Genomic DNA, 17,435 nt, shown 5'->3' on the forward strand with positions numbered 1-17,435 from the left:
CATAGGTGTATTTGCGGCAGGGCGACAGCTGATCAATTCGGACTTCATGGTCTCGTGTGCCACACAGCAGAAGGGAAGTATGCCAGACATGAGGAGATCAATGACATAATAAAGAGAAGCCTCGCCACAGCCCGTTGCCCAGCTCAACTGGAACCCCAAGTACAGAGGTCTGATGGAAGTCAAAAGCGTCCTGATGGAGCCACTATGCTACCCTGGAAGGATGGAAAGCAGATTGCCTGGGACTACACCTGTGCTGCCACATTGGCAGACACCTACTTGCCATACTCCGTAGTGGAAGAGGGTGGAGCTGCCAGCCACAGGGAGACCCAGAAGATCCGAAAATATGAAGACCTTCCCCCTTGCTATAACTTCATTCCAATAGGGTCGGAGACCCTTGGAGCATGGGGCAAGTGTGCTCTAAAGTTCCTCAAAGAGCTGGGTGAAAAGCTCATCATAGAAACCAAGTACCACAGGGCGACCAGCTTCCTCTCTCAGAGACTCAGCATTGCAATCCAGAGAGGAAATGCCTGCAGCATTCTGGGCACGCGGCCCACCGCAGGGGAGCTGGACGAAGTATTCGAGATGTAGCTCTGAGTTACCTATGTTGTTTTACTTTCTGTTGTATTTTTGTGAATGTTTGGCCAATGTATTTTGTCTTTAAATAAAACATACTTGAAATATAGGGGTGGTAGGAGAAAATTCTCAAACAGCTTCAGGGAGAACCTTGAGTTTTCCCTGAAGCAAGTTTATTCTTTTCTCTGAGGATGAGGGTCCCTACGACAGTTCTAGAGGTGGTACCTCCTATATATATATATATATATATATATATATATATATATATATATATATATATATATATATATATATAGAGAGAGAGAGAGAGAGAGAGAGAGAGAGAGAGAGAGAGATAGATATAGATATAGATAGACAGATATATAGATATATATACACAAATGACCTCTACATATATTAATGCAGCTATGACCTCTAACTTCTATTCATATTCTAGTGACGACAACCCAGGCTGCTCTGGCTGATCTCAGTGCTCTCTATAAATGCTTTACTATTAATATTAGATTTACAGGACAAGTGGCAGAGCTGGATACCAAGAGTACAAATTTACAAGATATTAATTGAAGCCGGTAAGGTATCAGACATCTTCCTTTGAGAGGGGCTCCTTGATGCTAGTGAATTGCTTCTAAATCAAACCTTTCATTTCCCAGATATTGTATGAATCTTACCGGTTCAGCACTCTGAATATAATAATAGGAGACCTGGGAAAACAGAAAATGTAGTCCCAATATTTATAAGAGGTAACACTTAATTACAGGCCAATTGTTCTGACAAGTGCCTCATGTAAAGTAAAAGAGTTAACAATAATATGAAAAACTAGTAGTGCACTTCGACAGAACGAAATCTATCTCTTGAAAACAATAGTTTCAGAAACGTAAAAGAATCCAGTCTCCAATCTGATAGACACAGGGGTGGCTCCAAAGTTTCTATATAATACGGGCTTCGAGGTGGCTGTCTGGTTAGAAAAGAGTGAGGCTAAAAGACTCGTCTTGAAGCTGTGTTATTACTGTTGCTATTATTATTATTTGGGAAGGATTTGGGGGCTAATGAAGATTATGGGGGCTTCCGTACCCCCTTGCTCCATTGGAGCCTCTCTGGATAAGCAAATAAGCCAATCATGGAAATTATAAAAAAAAAAATAAGCAGACTGCAAACGACTGAGTCATAAACTTGAGTAGTATTAAAATCAAGGAAGTTACCAGCAGATTTCCACTGATATACAACAGCCATCTCCTAAGAAGCCTAGAATCCTACTTATCAGTGTTCACAGATGACGCTACGATAATGAGAATATAAACAAAGAACCAAACGAACAAAGCTGAATATGACATGATTTAACCCTAACAAATATAAAATGATATAAATAGGTGAAACTCCAAGAAGACTAGACAGAATATACCACAAGTGGGGAAGGGCTTCCGGACTCAAGCAATGGAGAATGATTTAAACGTCATACTACACCAAATCTGCCCCAGAAATATACAAACCGAATAACGTCAGCGGTGTTCATCAAACTAGCACCCATATGAATGTCACGAAAAAATATATATACATGTATAAGGAATATTAAAAAGACGTACTAGTGTCAGACCAGTCTTTGAGTAAACGGTACATATGTTGATCCACCTAGTTAAACACACAAACTTTGTAAAACAGTAAATCTGTGTGGATCATACACCAAACATAAGGCTAACAACACCCAAATAAGTGTATTCCACTTAAGAACACTGTCCACAAAAGCAGATGACTCAAAGACGAAATCCTGAACCACCCCATAGTAATGTCTCAGAAGCAGGACTCTAAGTTCAAAATGACATAATATAATGTATTCGTGAAAGTGTAATAGCATTTTATAGATACTCTGAACAAAGTTTCAAATGATGACCCTTCCTCTTAAAGGCTATGTTCAAAATTGTAGTTAAAATGAGTCCACATAGTGGATACAGGTTAGAGATGCACGACAATGCTCAGAAATTTTAAATTAGAAAATGACAATGTAAGGCATTTGCATGTGAGGATATGTTAATAACAACAGAGTAATTGTTCACATCTTTCCCATTTGGCATCAAATTGCTGAGATCTCTGAGGCCTGAGGTAGTGTGTTAATGGGAGAAAGACAGGTAAAAACCACCTGGCAGTTTGCTAAATCATAGCTATGCCCACTAATCTTCATGCAAGTACTGTAGTTAGTGCAAGGCTGAGCCAAGCACCTCCACCTCATTATCAAACATATCATACAATACTATAAAAAATAGCAAATATAGAGAAAGCAACATGAATAATTACAACACGGGGGATTCAACATTATCTTAGTAATAGACCACGAAAGGTATCCCTTGTTATAATAATCACAACAGTAAACATTAATATTAAACACTAAACAAACAATAATGTACATTACACCTGAATAAACTTACTTACTCACTTACTTATTCTCCATAATAATAATTAATTTACTCCTTAGGGCATAAAACATTTTGTTCATACCTTATGTGGAAATTTACATTTATCTGAATGTATCATTATGTACATAACAGTAAATGAACATTGATAATTATTATTTATCAGTTAGACAAGTAGGAATTTGGGACACCTAGGTCGCAAAAAATGTCCCCCTTCGATACCTACCACTGTCATATCCACAAGTTGCTCTGGACCTATTAATTACAAATGAAATACGTATCACCAGGAATGCTGGTAAATATATAAATTTGTGGACTGTATATTAAATTAATAAAGGATTATATATATACACATATACGTAGCAAATGAGAATATCTTAAAATCACTCACCAATTTGACTGGAGATCAAGGTGTATCATACTCAGAAAACCTCAGTCTATGAAAATAACACTGGCCAGAGTTATAACATAAGACTTATCTGAGGTTCCTGGAGCTGTCTTGTCCAGTCGCCTGATATCTCAAGTTATGCAGGAATGCACATCCAACAATTTCGCCTCCTATATGAGAGGTGTCAGCCCAATTTTACCTCTAGAGCACGAAAAACTCTTCCCATTATTAACTGACGTTTGTGTCGTCTCGTTCAAACATGGCGTCTCCTCTGCGCAGGCACAGCTTTTTCCCATTTTTTATAACATAATTTTTGTTAAATACAGTATGGCCATCTATTTACATATAACTACTGTATTTCTGGAAAATATATACAGTACTTTCCACACCTTAATAGGCTGGATAAAAAAAAGTTCTTTCGGTTTACAAACGAGATGAGAAACTATAAACATATTACATGAACGATCTTTCTAGTTGCAAAAATTAACATTTATATAATTACTGAACGAATCCTTGGACATGTGAACCCTTGGAGTTGTGAACACTTGGATTGCCGAACCATTGAATTTGTGAATCTTTTTATATGTGAACCCATGAATATGTGAACCCTTGGATTTATGAACCCTTGGCTATGTAAGCCCTTGGATTTGTGATAATCCCTTGAATATGTGAACCCCTGGGCTGGTGAATCCTTGGATTTGTGAACTCTTAAATTTGTGAACTCTTGTATATGTGAACTCTTGGATTTGTGAACCCTTTGGATTTGTGAACCTTTGGATATATGATCATTCCTTGAATATGTGAACCCTTGGATATATGAAGCCTTGGATTTGTGAACCCTTTGATATATGAACCCTTGTGTTTGTGAACCCTTGGATATATGAAGCCTTGGATTTGTGAACCCTTTGATATATGAACCCTTGTGTTTGTGAACCCTTGGATATATGAACCCTTGGATTTGTGAACCCTTTGATATATGAACCCTTGTGTTTGTGAACCCTTGGATATATGAACCCTTGTTTGTGAACCCTTGGATATCTGACAATGTTTGTAATTTATCTTAATTTGGAAGTCATTTATTGATGCTTACATACGTTTAGTAAGTTCACTTGTCATACATAGTGTAAATTACCTAGGATAACCCCGAAAAAAGTAAGAGTGACGATATTCACAGGCGGTGTATACACGATAATTAGCACCATGACACTTGACAGTGAGAAATGTGAAGTATAATTACAATGATTCTGTTCTCACATCTTTATTATATTGTAGAGATCGAGCCGTCTTATTTGTCTGTTAAGGTGGGGCAGTTGGTGCCTCTGGTGTTTTTAGTAGAGAGCTTAACCTCTTTATTTACGTACTAAATGGTATGGTGGGATCATACTTGTATACTAGACGTTACCCATCTTTCCTGGGTCAAAGATATACTTGTAGAATGGGAGTGAATCAGGGAGGCTTCAGTTGGTTGAGTTCTCGCACGAAGTTTGATTCATGTCCACAGGAAGTTGAAATACCACAATAGTGACGTCGCTACAGCGACGTCATTACTGACGTCATAGCAAGAGAAACTGTGAGTCTTATTCTCACGTCTTATGCGTCACTTGCTCTTCATACCTACTAATGGGTGGCCTAAATATGACTTCGACTATCTCAACATAAAGTACTCTTTTGACAGCTTTACCACTACACGCACTCATCAACGAAGAGGTATAATGAGAGTGGTTGGTGCGTCAGTATGGCGGGGTCAAGCTAGCAGCTTATTACTCACTATTTGCACGGGCACTGCCAACACACACACGCACTCACACGCACATACGCTGCCACACACTAGTACGCTCACAGTCTCTCATTCACACCCAGGGTATAGACTAGTCCTCATCACGTGAAAACCTCTTTCATAAGCTCTTGACTGTGAGTGCACGGATAATATAACCAGTCATTTATAACTCAAGTAATCAACATTATCAAGTGTGGTATTTCATACCAGTGACCCATTTTCTGCGTTTCCTGGGGAACTTGAAGCGTAGGACAGCTTTCAAAACAAGTTCAGTGTCTGGAATCGAATTATAAACAGCCGTCGGTTACGCAACTACAAGTAAGTAATATACATAGTAAGTTATATAAACATAAACATATAATAAACTTAGGTCATAGGAACAAATGAACCACACGTAGAAAAAAAAACAGTAGACAGAGGTACTGTTTATTTCGAAATAGCAACTGGGGCCCTCCCTCTTCTGCTGAAGATGACCTCAATTATAGGCTAAAATATATAGTACATTCTTCCTCTCTTTTATTTAATTCTTTGCATGCGGGTTCATCTGTCGCATATTACGCCGTCATCCTGCTTAATACTTTATCAGAAATAATACTGTTAAGATTTTTTAAGCTGTTGTATTAACAGGTTGAGAACTGATACACCTCAACTTATTTCAAAACCCAGCACTATCTGATGTATACCACCCCTCCCCAGGATGCCACCCACAACATTTGTCCAACACCTAAGTAACTATTTACTGCTAGATGAACAGGGTCGACAGGTGTTAAAAAATATGCCATGAGAGCCCAGGACCGTATATATATATATATATATATATATATATATATATATATATATATATATATATATATATATATATATATATATATATATATATATTATTCCTTTTAGGGGTGTTAACAACAATATGAGATGAACTTTGAGGAACGAGAAAAAGTTAGTGATATTAAGATACATACGAGTAGACATTGTTAAGTGATATAAGTAATTAAGAACATGTAAAGTGTACACAGAAATCTTGAACATCCACTGGGAAACTTAGACAAAATGGGAGAACTTGTTTTAGTAAAGCTTGCAACCTTCAATGTTTGAAACTTAGTGTTTACAGTTACAGTGTTTAAATTCTACCATGTGTACATTAAATATTTTCATCTTACAGTGTTTACAACCAAAAGTGTTAACCTACGAATGTTTTCAACCAACAATGATTACAACTAATAATTTTTACAACCAATAATATTTACAACTAATAATGTTTACATCTGTATGTTCGGTGTGTACAGTTAGTAATGTTTACAGGGAACACTATTTCTGACTGTTAATGTTTACACCCAACAATGTTTCTAACTAATAATATTTACAAACGTTTAAACCAATAATATTTACAACCAATATTTTACAACTATTAATTTTTACATACCCTCAGTAATATTTACAAATACAACATTTACAAGTGCAGTGTTCATAACCAAAAATATTTACAAGTACACTGTTGACAACCAACACTATACTATATATGATAATTGTACTTATGTGTAGCTGTGCCTAAATAAACTTAATGTGTAGGCAACCTAGAGTATTTATAGCCAGCGATGTTTGTGTTCAACAGTGTTTACATTTTTTACAAAATGTTTATACCCAACAATGTTTACACTCAGTGTTTACAACCTGTGTAGGAATTGTGCTGTGGCGAGAGGATTTTGGTGCACGGATTTGTAGCTACGTACCATCACCTTCATCAGATCAAATCTGACTCGCCCGGGGGTCTGTGTGACCCCCTTGCGGGTTTAGCGCTTTCCCATATACATAAAATAACAATTGTTGACTGGCATCGCCGATTTCTAGCCCCGTGGGCCTTGTCGCATCCACTGTTGAAGCTGTGTATGGAGTCTGTCTCGACCGCTGCCTGTGTGGTGGTGAAGGAACTACAGTTCTGTTTGAAGGGTTTAAGTTGAACTCCCGGCGAAACCATCGTATGAAGACCCATCCTGTGTGATGAGTATATTAGGTTGGTTAATAGGATTGAAAGCCTATCGACTTCACTAGGCTCAATAATGACAATCGTGCAGTTCATGGGACACTCATCCACTCGATAGGATAATCGTGCAGTCGATATGGTTTAACCCTAACTGATCAAACAAGCAATACAATAAAATTGAATGACTGAAATTTGAGGCGTTGACTTGTTCAAGGTTCTCCACTTTAGTCCTGTTGAGGATTTTGATGCATGTGCTGGTTGTTATGGCGATTTTAGTTTTGCCTTGCGCCATGTGATGTTGCTAGGAATAATGGTGGCGAAGAATTCAACTTGTTTGTGCTCCATATCTGTATAGCCCTTGTGGCTTAGCGCTTCTTTTTGATTATAATAATAATTTGTGCTCCATATATAAGTTCGCAGAGACAGTGCTGATCGGGGGATCAATACTCATATGTTTGTCTGAAGAGGCTGTTGTCGATAGAAAAGTGGTTAATATTACACAGAGGTTATCAAGGTTGACGAAATCCCCGGGAGGCAGAGGAAGATTAAGGTCATGGCTGACTTCGCTGTACGTTACTTGCAGTTCGTGGTCACTACAAATTCCGCAGTTAAAGTATGTTAAGGGTTTGCAAAGCAACCTTTTTAGGGCCCTTGGTTCGAGTCTCCAAAAAACATTTCGAATTATTGCAAGCGTTTATTACGCTAAAATACCTCGTGTATATATATATATATATATATATATATATATATATATATATATATATATATATATATATATATATATATATATATATATATATATATATATGAGGTATTTTTCGTAAAAGGTTTATTTTTGGGCTGATGACTCATTCTTCACTTTAAACAATAATAATTCACCTCAGAATGTTATCTCACTGCTGTAGAGGAAATAGTCATCCTGTCTGGGTCATTCTTACATTCTTCTTTCATGTCCTTTAATAACCATCATCTAGCCTTTTTAAAAGTTATTAATATTCTACAAATATATAATTTTAAAATTAACAACCTTCTCAACACTTGCTTCCGTAGGAAACGGTATACATCTCATCTCTTGATACTTCGTCCACTTTGATTGTTGGTTGAATACACTGAGGGATGAATGTTGGTCTGAAGAGAACTAAATACTCTGTGAGATGATGAGTAACTGTGTCTAGTGATGTTGGTACGCTGCCTCCATTTTCTGTTCAAAATGTGACTTAATGTGTATGTTGTAATTCTGTGTTCGTTTTAATAATGTGTACCTTATAATAATGAGTACAAGGACCCAATCTCATGACGTTTATCGTACAGTAATGAGTACATGGATACATTTGCAACGTATGGATATTTCGTTTAGTCTACGTGTTCACTGGCTCACTCGCGTGCACGAGTGTGCGTGCGTGCGTGCGTGCGTGCGTGTGCGTGCGTGCGTGTGCGTGCGTGCGTGTGTGTGCGTGCGTGTGCGTGCGTGCGTGCGTGCCTTCCCCTGCTACACTACTTCAACATCCGGGCTTTGTTGCAGCAGTCTTTGTTTAGTCGACAAGTCACTTCCTTGTCTCTATTAAGTTGCTGTTTGTTCGTTGCTGTTTCATTATCGTCTCCGTCAAGTTATTTTCAAGACTCGATTTTTTTATTTTGTTTAAAAAATAAATAGATGGCAGTTATTTCTTTCATACTGGCGATTTATTGCTTATGAAGTCAATTTTCCAAGTTCATGTTATAACGAGAAAAACATATTTTAAGAAATATTAAAACTACACAAGCAGATTAAAGCTTAGTGTATAAGTAGGTACAATTTTAATTTAGCGAAACTAGCAACTAGCACACTGTGCAGCTACCCTGATAGCATGACGCTTTACAAGGTTACTACAGTATGAACAATGTTGGACTAACACAGGATATACACACTGAGACATCCATGCCTCTCTTTGATCCCTATATTAGGGATTAAAGTATTTTTCTTTGGTGGTGAACAGGTTACGTAGTTAAAGCTGCATGTCGCATGTTCGCTTTACGCAAGAATGCTTTATTCTTGAATCTCAAAAGAAATGTATACTTCTGTTGGTATATATTCCTTGATCTATTTATAAATTTGTTTATACTGACAAGCTGCTGGTTCCCAGTAAATTTTTCATCCCTGGAACCCAGCAGAAGACGAGCAGGCGCTTAGAACTCTGAAACATTACGTCACAACTTTTTTTTCTGTTACGCCAGGGGTTTTATCCTGTGTTAAGGTCAATTGGTTTCCTGTGATGTGCGTCGAGAAGCTGAATGATCAAGCATGTACAACCTTCAAGAATATGGGGTGCCTTGATGCTGGCCAAGGACTCTTGATTCAAGTAATTGGAACTGTTACTCTTAAACCATACCACGGGCGGGATTTGAACCCGCAATCGTGTCATTACGATTTCGTGAGTCAGAACTGTTGCTCTTCCTCGGATTAAGTCCGATTACCTCCCATTCGGGAGCGTTTTTTTCATGGTAGAATACACTAATAATACCGAATAGACTTCTATGCCAGGCAGATTTAATTTGATCACACCAGCAGCTATTCATTTCGACTACTCATGGGTAGTTTCCATCCAGTTTTATATAATTTTTAATTGTGTTTGATTAAGTTAGGTTTTCTTGGGTTAGAGTCTCGTCTAACAATTAAAATTACCCAATTATAACATGCAACATCCCAGCAATTCCAGGAACAGCTGTTAAAAATTTACCACTGTCTGGAAAATCTTCCAGCTCCTGCACCCAACATCTTGCTCCTGGGGGATTTCAACTTAAGGCACCTAAAATGGAGGAATATAGCAAATAATATTGTTGCAGTAATAACACCAGGAGGCAGCTCTGATGAAAACTCACACTCACACGAGCTTTTAAATCTCTGCACAAAATTCAATTTAAACCAGCAAATAATAGAGCCTACTAGACTGGAGAATACACTAGACCTCATCTTCACTAACAATGATGATCTGATAAGAAATGTCACCATATCAAAAACAATATACTCAGATCACAACATAATTGAGGTTCAGACATGTATGCGCAGAGCCCCAGACCGACATAATGAGACTAGTCACGAGGGAGCATTCACCAAATTCAACTTCAATAAAAAAAACATAAAGTGGGACCAAGTAAACCAAGTCCTAACCGATATAAGCTGGGAAGATATACTAAGCAACACAGACCCCAACTTATGCCTAGAACAGATTAACTTGGTGGCACTCGATGTATGCACAAGGCTTATTCCTCTAAGAAAAAGGAGGAGTAGATGTAAAATAGAAAGAGACAGGCGCTCTCTTTACAGGCGACGGAAAAGAATAACAGAGCGGCTAAAAGAGGTCAATATATCTGAAATGCGTAGGGAGACACTGGTCAGAGAAATAGCAAGCATCGAACTTAAGCTAAAGGAATCTTATAGGAGTCAGGAATCGCGGGAAGAACTAAAATCCATAAATGAAATCGAAAAAAACACAAAGTATTTCTTCTTCTATGCCAAATCAAAGTCGAGAACAACGTCCAGTATTGGGTCCCTACTTAAACAAGATGGGTCCTACACAGATGACAGCAAGGAAATGAGTGAGCTACTCAAGTCCCAGTATGACTCAGTTTTTAGCAAGCCGCTAACCAGACAGAGTCGAAGATCAAAATGAATTTTTTATGAGAGAGCCACAGAATTTGGTTAACACAAGCCTGTCCGATGTTATCCTGACGCCAAATGACTTCGAACAGGCGATAAATGACATGTCCATGCACTCTGCCCCAGGGCCAGACTCATGGAACTCCGTGTTCATCAAGAACTGCAAGAAGCCCCTATCACGAGCCTTTACCATCCTATGGAGAGGGAGCAGGGACACGGGGGTCGTCCCACAGTTACTAAAAACAACAGACATAGCCCCACTTCACAAAGGGGGCAGTAAAGCAACAGCAAAGAACTACAGACCGATAGTACTAACATCCCATATCATAAAAATATTTGAAAGGGTCCTAAGAAGCAAGATCACCACCCATCTAGAAACCCATCAGTTACACAACCCAGGGCAACATGGGTTTAGAACAGGTCGCTCCTGTCTGTCTCGATTATTGGATCACTACAACAAGGTCCTAGATGCACTAGAAGACAAAAAGAATGCAGATGTAATATATACAGACTTTGCAAAAGCCTTCGACAAGTGTGACCATGGCGTAATAGCGCACAAAATGCGTGCTAAAGGAATAACAGGAAAAGTCGGTCGATGGATCTATAATTTCCTCACTAACAGAACACAGAGAGTAGTAGTCAACAGAGTAAAGTCCGAGGCAGCTACGGTGAAAAGCTCTGTTCCACAAGGCACAGTACTCTCTCCCATCTTGTCCCTCATCCTCATAGCTGACATAGACAAGGATGTCAGCCACAGCACCGTGTCTTCCTTTGCAGATGACACCCGAATCTGCATGACAGTGTCTTCCAATTCAGACACTGCAAGGCTCCAGGCGGACATCAACCAAATCTTTCAGTGGGCTGCAGAAAACAATATGAAGTTCAACGATGAGAAATTTCAGTTACCAAGATATGGTAAACATGAGGAAATTAAATCTTCATCAGAGTACAAAACAAATTCTGGCCACAAAATAGAGCGAAACACCAACGTCAAAGACCTGGGAGTGATCATGTCGGAGGATCTTACCTTCAAGGACCATAACATTGTATCAATCGCATCTGCTAGAAAAATGAGATGATGGATAATGAGAACCTTCAAAACTTGAGAGGCAAAGCCCATGATGACACTCTTCAGGTCACTTGTTCTATCTAGGCTGGAATATTGCTGCACACTAACAGCACCTTTCAAGGCAGGTGAAATTGCTGACCTAGAAAATGTACAGAGAACCTTCACGGCGCGCATAACGGAGATAAAACACCTCAATTACTGGGAGCGATTGAGGTTCCTAAACTTGTATTCCCTGGAACGCAGGCGGGAGAGATACATGATTATATACACCTGGAAAATCCTAGAGGGACTAGTACCGAACTTGCACACGAAAATCACTCACTACGAAAGCAAAAGACTTGGCAGACGATGCAATATCCCCCCAATGAAAAGCAGGGGTGTCACTAGCATGTTAAGAGACCATACAATAAGTGTCAGGGGCCCGAGACTGTTCAACTGCCTCCCAGCATACATAAGGGGGATTACCAACAGACCCCTGGCAGTCTTCAAGCTGGCACTGGACAAGCACCTAAAGTCGGTTCCTGACCAGCCGGGCTGTGGCTCGTACGTTGGTTTGCGTGCAGCCAGCAGCAACAGCCTGGTTGATCAGGCTCTGATCCACCAGGAGGCCTGGTCACAGACCGGGCCGCGGGGGCGTTGACCCCCGGAACTCTCTCCAGGTAAACTCCAGGTAACTAAATACCAATAAATGTAATTTTAATCAGGCGATAACAAGCAAAAGACGGTAGGTGCTTGGTCTGTCCCATTTTTACTCCCGCATTAGTTTCATACAGTAGCGTTGTTGTATGTCATATTTCATTAATTTTGATCGATAGACAACAAAGCTAAACGTGAAATTTGCTTCTAAAGAGAGATGGCAAAAACTTCTATGTGAGAAAACTGACTGTTTATAATGTCGGAATTATAGCTGTTGCTCAGGAGGATGGGCTGTGATTTTCATGTATGTTGAAGCGACTGTCGTGGGTGGGAGCCTGGTCACGGGCCGGGCCGCAGGGGCGTCGACCCCCGAAACATCCTCCAGGTAGACTCCAGTAAGGTTGTAGAACACTTAACTCTGATATTAACCCTCCCCTCAAACATCTCCTTGCCAACCTCAACAGAACACATGACCATAATACAAGGCACAGATCACTCTTTGATGTTCCTCGTGTCCATCTCACGCTATGCAAAAACTCAATGCACATAAAAAGGCCCTAAAATCTGGAATTCATTACCTGTAAATATAAAAGAAACACTACCTGTTTATAAATTCAAGTCTCTTCTCAAAGTTCACTTACTCACTCAAAACCAAATAAATACTGAATAACTGAACCATATAAATTGTATATCCTAAATGTTACTCACAATTGTATCACAGAAATGTTAAACCTAACTTTGTTATTTTTTTAAATACACTACCTAACAGAATACTCCATTCTACTGAATGAACAGCAATGCATACAACCATATGACCTGTCTTTGTAATACTCATTTGTATTTTATAGTTATCTGTTTACACTAATGTCTTATCACTGATTTCATCATTGCTTAGTTAATCTTAAGTTAATTGTAAGCCAGCCCATAATGCTATGCATATAAGTGGCTTTGGCATGCTGCTCTTACCTGTATTTTTTGTACCTCTGTATGTATGCTAAATTTCTAAATAAATAAATAAATAAATAAATAAATAAATAAATAAATTAGATAGGGTTGGGCCTTGAAATGATCTGAGGCAGAATTTGTCATAATAAATATTAAGAATCTGCTAAGTTGGTGAAGTGTGACGGTGTACATGTTTTGGGGACATTATGGTTATGAATTCTGCAGCGTAGTGTTTAGTTATTGTTGTCAGTGTGTATGCTACAGCTTTGACCTGAATCCTGTCTTACGTCTCATTTTGAAGCCGGCTGCACTCGTTTAAAACCTGACGCGCTGCAATCCGTACGAATGGCGTAACCGAAGATGAGTTGAGCTCTCATAGTCTTATAACATCGCCGAGTCACCTAATAATAATCTTGAAAATAACTGATTCTTGTATCATTTATGAAAAGTTAATATATTGTTTTAGTTTACGTTGTGATTGTAAGAGGCTACAAGAATACTGTGACTACATATACTAGAGAGCTGACAGCCTATTATAACACTACATGTGACGCCAGTCATGTATAAATTTCCGAAGTAGAGCAGCAGGTAGCAGTCGCAAGTGTGTAGTAAATAATACCAGGGGCAAGGCTGGGTGTTGCCTCACCGTCACCTGTACTCACCCGCCATCTTCAAGGAGGGGGGGGGGGTATCTTGATGCGAGCACAGGGTGCTTGATCCAAGGATATAGAGCTATCTTCCTCATCCTCGGATTAAACCTGATTACAACCCCTTTACACCCCTACCATTACCTAAATGCTGGGGTACCCCGTAGCTCTCACTGCTGAGAGTATTCCAGGTTTGCGTTAGTGGAACGGGTTGTGAATACTTACGTGACCTGGGTTGAAGTGTTGCGTCTCTCTCTCTCTCTCTCTCTCTCTCTCTCTCTCTCTCTCTTTCTCTTTCTCTTTCTCTTTCTCTTTCTCTTTCTCTTTCTCTCTCTCTCTCTCTCTCTCTCTCTCTCTCTCTCTCTCTCTCTCTCTCTCTCTCTCTCTCTCTCTCTCTCTCTCTCTCTCTCTCTCTCTCTCTCTCTCTCTCTCTCTCGCTCTCCCTCAAGTAACCTTGATATTCTCAACTCGGGGAAGGAGTCTTCATCTTACCCGCATTGCTGGCACTCCAACCTCTCTTGGTTCTTTATTTAAATTCTTCACTTTGAATACATATTCCTCGTTGGGAGAACTGGTGTAAACTCAACAATCGACGCTCAAACTTCCAAATTCCTGTATAAATGCCTGGACGTATACTTGTTTGAGAGAATAAACAAAAAAGGAGTCAAAATTCGAACCCCCTTTCTGTCCATAAAAAAGGTTTCGTTTAGGATCATATAAAATGGTCGTATGTAGGGTCAGATAAGGTTTTAGTCTATTTACGATCAGAATAAAAGACTTTTCAGTCAGATATATTATTTTCATATATTTGGCCTTGACCGTAACTCTTCGTGGCATACAGAAGTTCCTTCTACACCAACTATCACTGGGAACTTTATCTTATTTACCTTGGCTACTGTGTTCTCTCCCTGAAAATGTCAGTCAAACAAATGAACTTGGAAAGTTTAAAATATTCTATATGACCCTGACTCCTAAAGTCAAATTCAGCTAATAACTGAGTTAATAGAGCGTTCTTCATTGATCATCACGATATACAACCTCTGTTAAAAAAAAATTGTGGCATAAACAAAAAAAAAAAAATGGTCAACTACTTCAAGTCACGTAACCTGAAAGAGCCAGAGATGTTCTGCACGGAGGAAGGCTGGAATATCCTTCCTTTGAAGCTGATTAGCCTATTGAAATCCTACAGACAGCGCCTCCCGCATGTTATTAAAGCCAGAGAAAGCTGCACAAGTGCTTATTTCCGGGGTATGAATGAATGTGGCAAGACTGTTTAACAACGTTGTTGATACACTCTAGTTCGTATATTTCTTAAGTTTTGTAGTCCCTTCAAAGGAAATACCTTGATACTAGTGAAGGGTTCTTTCTTCACAGAATTTAAGCTTTCTTTCCCTTCTTCCCTGGATCAAATTTGAATATCCAATTCTTGAAACGCTGTATGACCCTCTGCGGGTTTAGCGTTCCATGTGATGATGATGATAATAATAATAATAATAATAACTTATTTGTGTGGAAAGATCTCTAGTTAACTGAATTTATAATTACAAATCAATAGATGTGTCTGGGTAAAAGCCATTACAAATAAAAATAACATTAACAAGTGTGGAGAGCAAAGATACATTGGCATTTTTACAGCTGTAGGCTATTATTAGTGTAAACGCTGAGGGAACCTTTGTCAAGGAATAGGCGGAGTTCCAACACGAGACCACACATGTGTTAGTCTTGTGTTCTACCACTCTACTGTCACTGCTATAGTGAATATGACAACCGTATTCCATTATATATTAATGGTATGTAAACTCGAAATGTAGATAAACGAGACATGTGTATCTCCTTTTGTTTCCAGCAGTAATTCACTGTACTGGCGAAACGTCTCCAAATTAAAGATACGCAAGTGTTTTAAGCCTTTTATTCATCAACTTTATTCCAGGTGATGTCCGCAGGTGCCCCTGTCTAATACATTATTATTTAGCCAAATCCTCGCTACGAATATTACATTTGGTACATGCAGCTCCGTTCCATTCTTAGCCAATATTGATGCTGGATGAAAATTATAATAATACCGGAGCATCTTTCAAGGAATGGACAGGACTGAAACCAGAAATCCAGTTGTGTGTTAGTCTTGCACTTTATCACTGTACTGTGATGGTTCACTGTACTGTGATGGTTCACTGTACTGTGATGGTGCACTGTACTGTGATGGTTCACTGTCCTGTGATGGTTCACTGTACTGTGATGGTGCACTGTACTGTGATGGTTCACTGTCCTGTGATGGTTCACTGTACTGTGATGGTGCACTGTACTGTGATGGTTCACTGTACTGTGATGGTTCACTATCCTGTGACGGTTCACTGTACTGTGACGGTTCACTGTACTGTGATGGTTCACTGTACTGTGATGGTTCACTGTCCTGTGATGGTTCACTGTACTGTGATGGTTCACTGTCCTGTGATGGTTCACTGGACTGTGATGGTTCACTGTACTGTGATGGTACACTGTACTGTGATGGTTCACTGTACTGTGATGGTGCACTGTACTGTGATGGTTCACTGTACTGTGATGGTTCACTATCCTGTGACGGTTCACTGTACTGTGACGGTTCACTGTACTGTGATGGTTCACTGTACTGTGATGGTTCACTGTCCTGTGATGGTTCACTGTACTGTGATGGTTCACTGTCCTGTGATGGTTCACTGGACTGTGATGGTTCACTGTACTGTGATGGTACACTGTCACTGTCCTGTGATGGTGCACTGCCATTGTACTGTGATGGTGCACTACCACTGTCCTGTCCTGTGATGGTGCACTCTCACTGTCCTGTGATGGCGCACTCTTCCATTGTACAGTGATGGTGCACTCTACCACTGTACTGTGATGGTGCACTCTTCCATTGTACTGTGATAGTGCACTCTACCACTGTACTGTGATGGTGCACTTTGCCACTGTACTGTGATGGTGCACTACCACTGTACTGTGATGGTGCACTACCACTGTACTGTGATGGTGCACTCTACCCTTGTAATGTGACGGTGCACTGCTGTATAAGTTTCTGAGAGAACCTCTAGTACACCACTAATGGAACGTGTGTACGCCACACAGGGAACGTGTGTACTCACATGAAACTTATACATTGAGACAACGTGTGCACACGGAACGTATATGCACACAGGGAACCTCTGCAGAGGGAACGTGTGTACACAGAGAACGTGTGTACACTGAGGGAACGTGTGTACACTGAGAGAACGTGTACACTGAGAGAACGTGTGTACACTGAGGGAACGTGTGTACACTGAGAGAACGTGTGTACACTGAGAGAACGTGTGTACACTGAGAGAACGTGTGTACACACTGAACGTCAGCCTTGTTCAGCAAGTGCCTGA

The 17,435-nt window shown here is 39.6% G+C and overlaps 1 protein-coding gene across 2 annotated transcripts in view; it reads left to right on the plus strand.

Moving 5' to 3' along the window:
- Positions 1 to 5,175: 5,175 nt before the first annotated feature.
- Rap1 (RAS oncogene family member Rap1) overlaps positions 5,176 to 17,435 on the plus strand; it is a 111,999-nt gene continuing 99,739 nt past the window's right edge. The window contains exon 1 of one of the 2 annotated variants that reach the window (XM_053787698.2): positions 5,176 to 5,458. In XM_053787698.2, coding sequence (XP_053643673.1) covers position 5,458 — 1 coding nt within the window. In that variant the 5' untranslated portion in view covers positions 5,176 to 5,457. The remainder of the gene's footprint in view (positions 5,459 to 17,435) is intronic. The other variant, XM_053787683.2, reaches the window with a different exon arrangement.

The sequence above is a fragment of the Cherax quadricarinatus genome, chromosome 31 (genome assembly GCF_038502225.1).
Source record: "Cherax quadricarinatus isolate ZL_2023a chromosome 31, ASM3850222v1, whole genome shotgun sequence".
NCBI lineage: Eukaryota > Metazoa > Arthropoda > Malacostraca > Decapoda > Parastacidae > Cherax > Cherax quadricarinatus.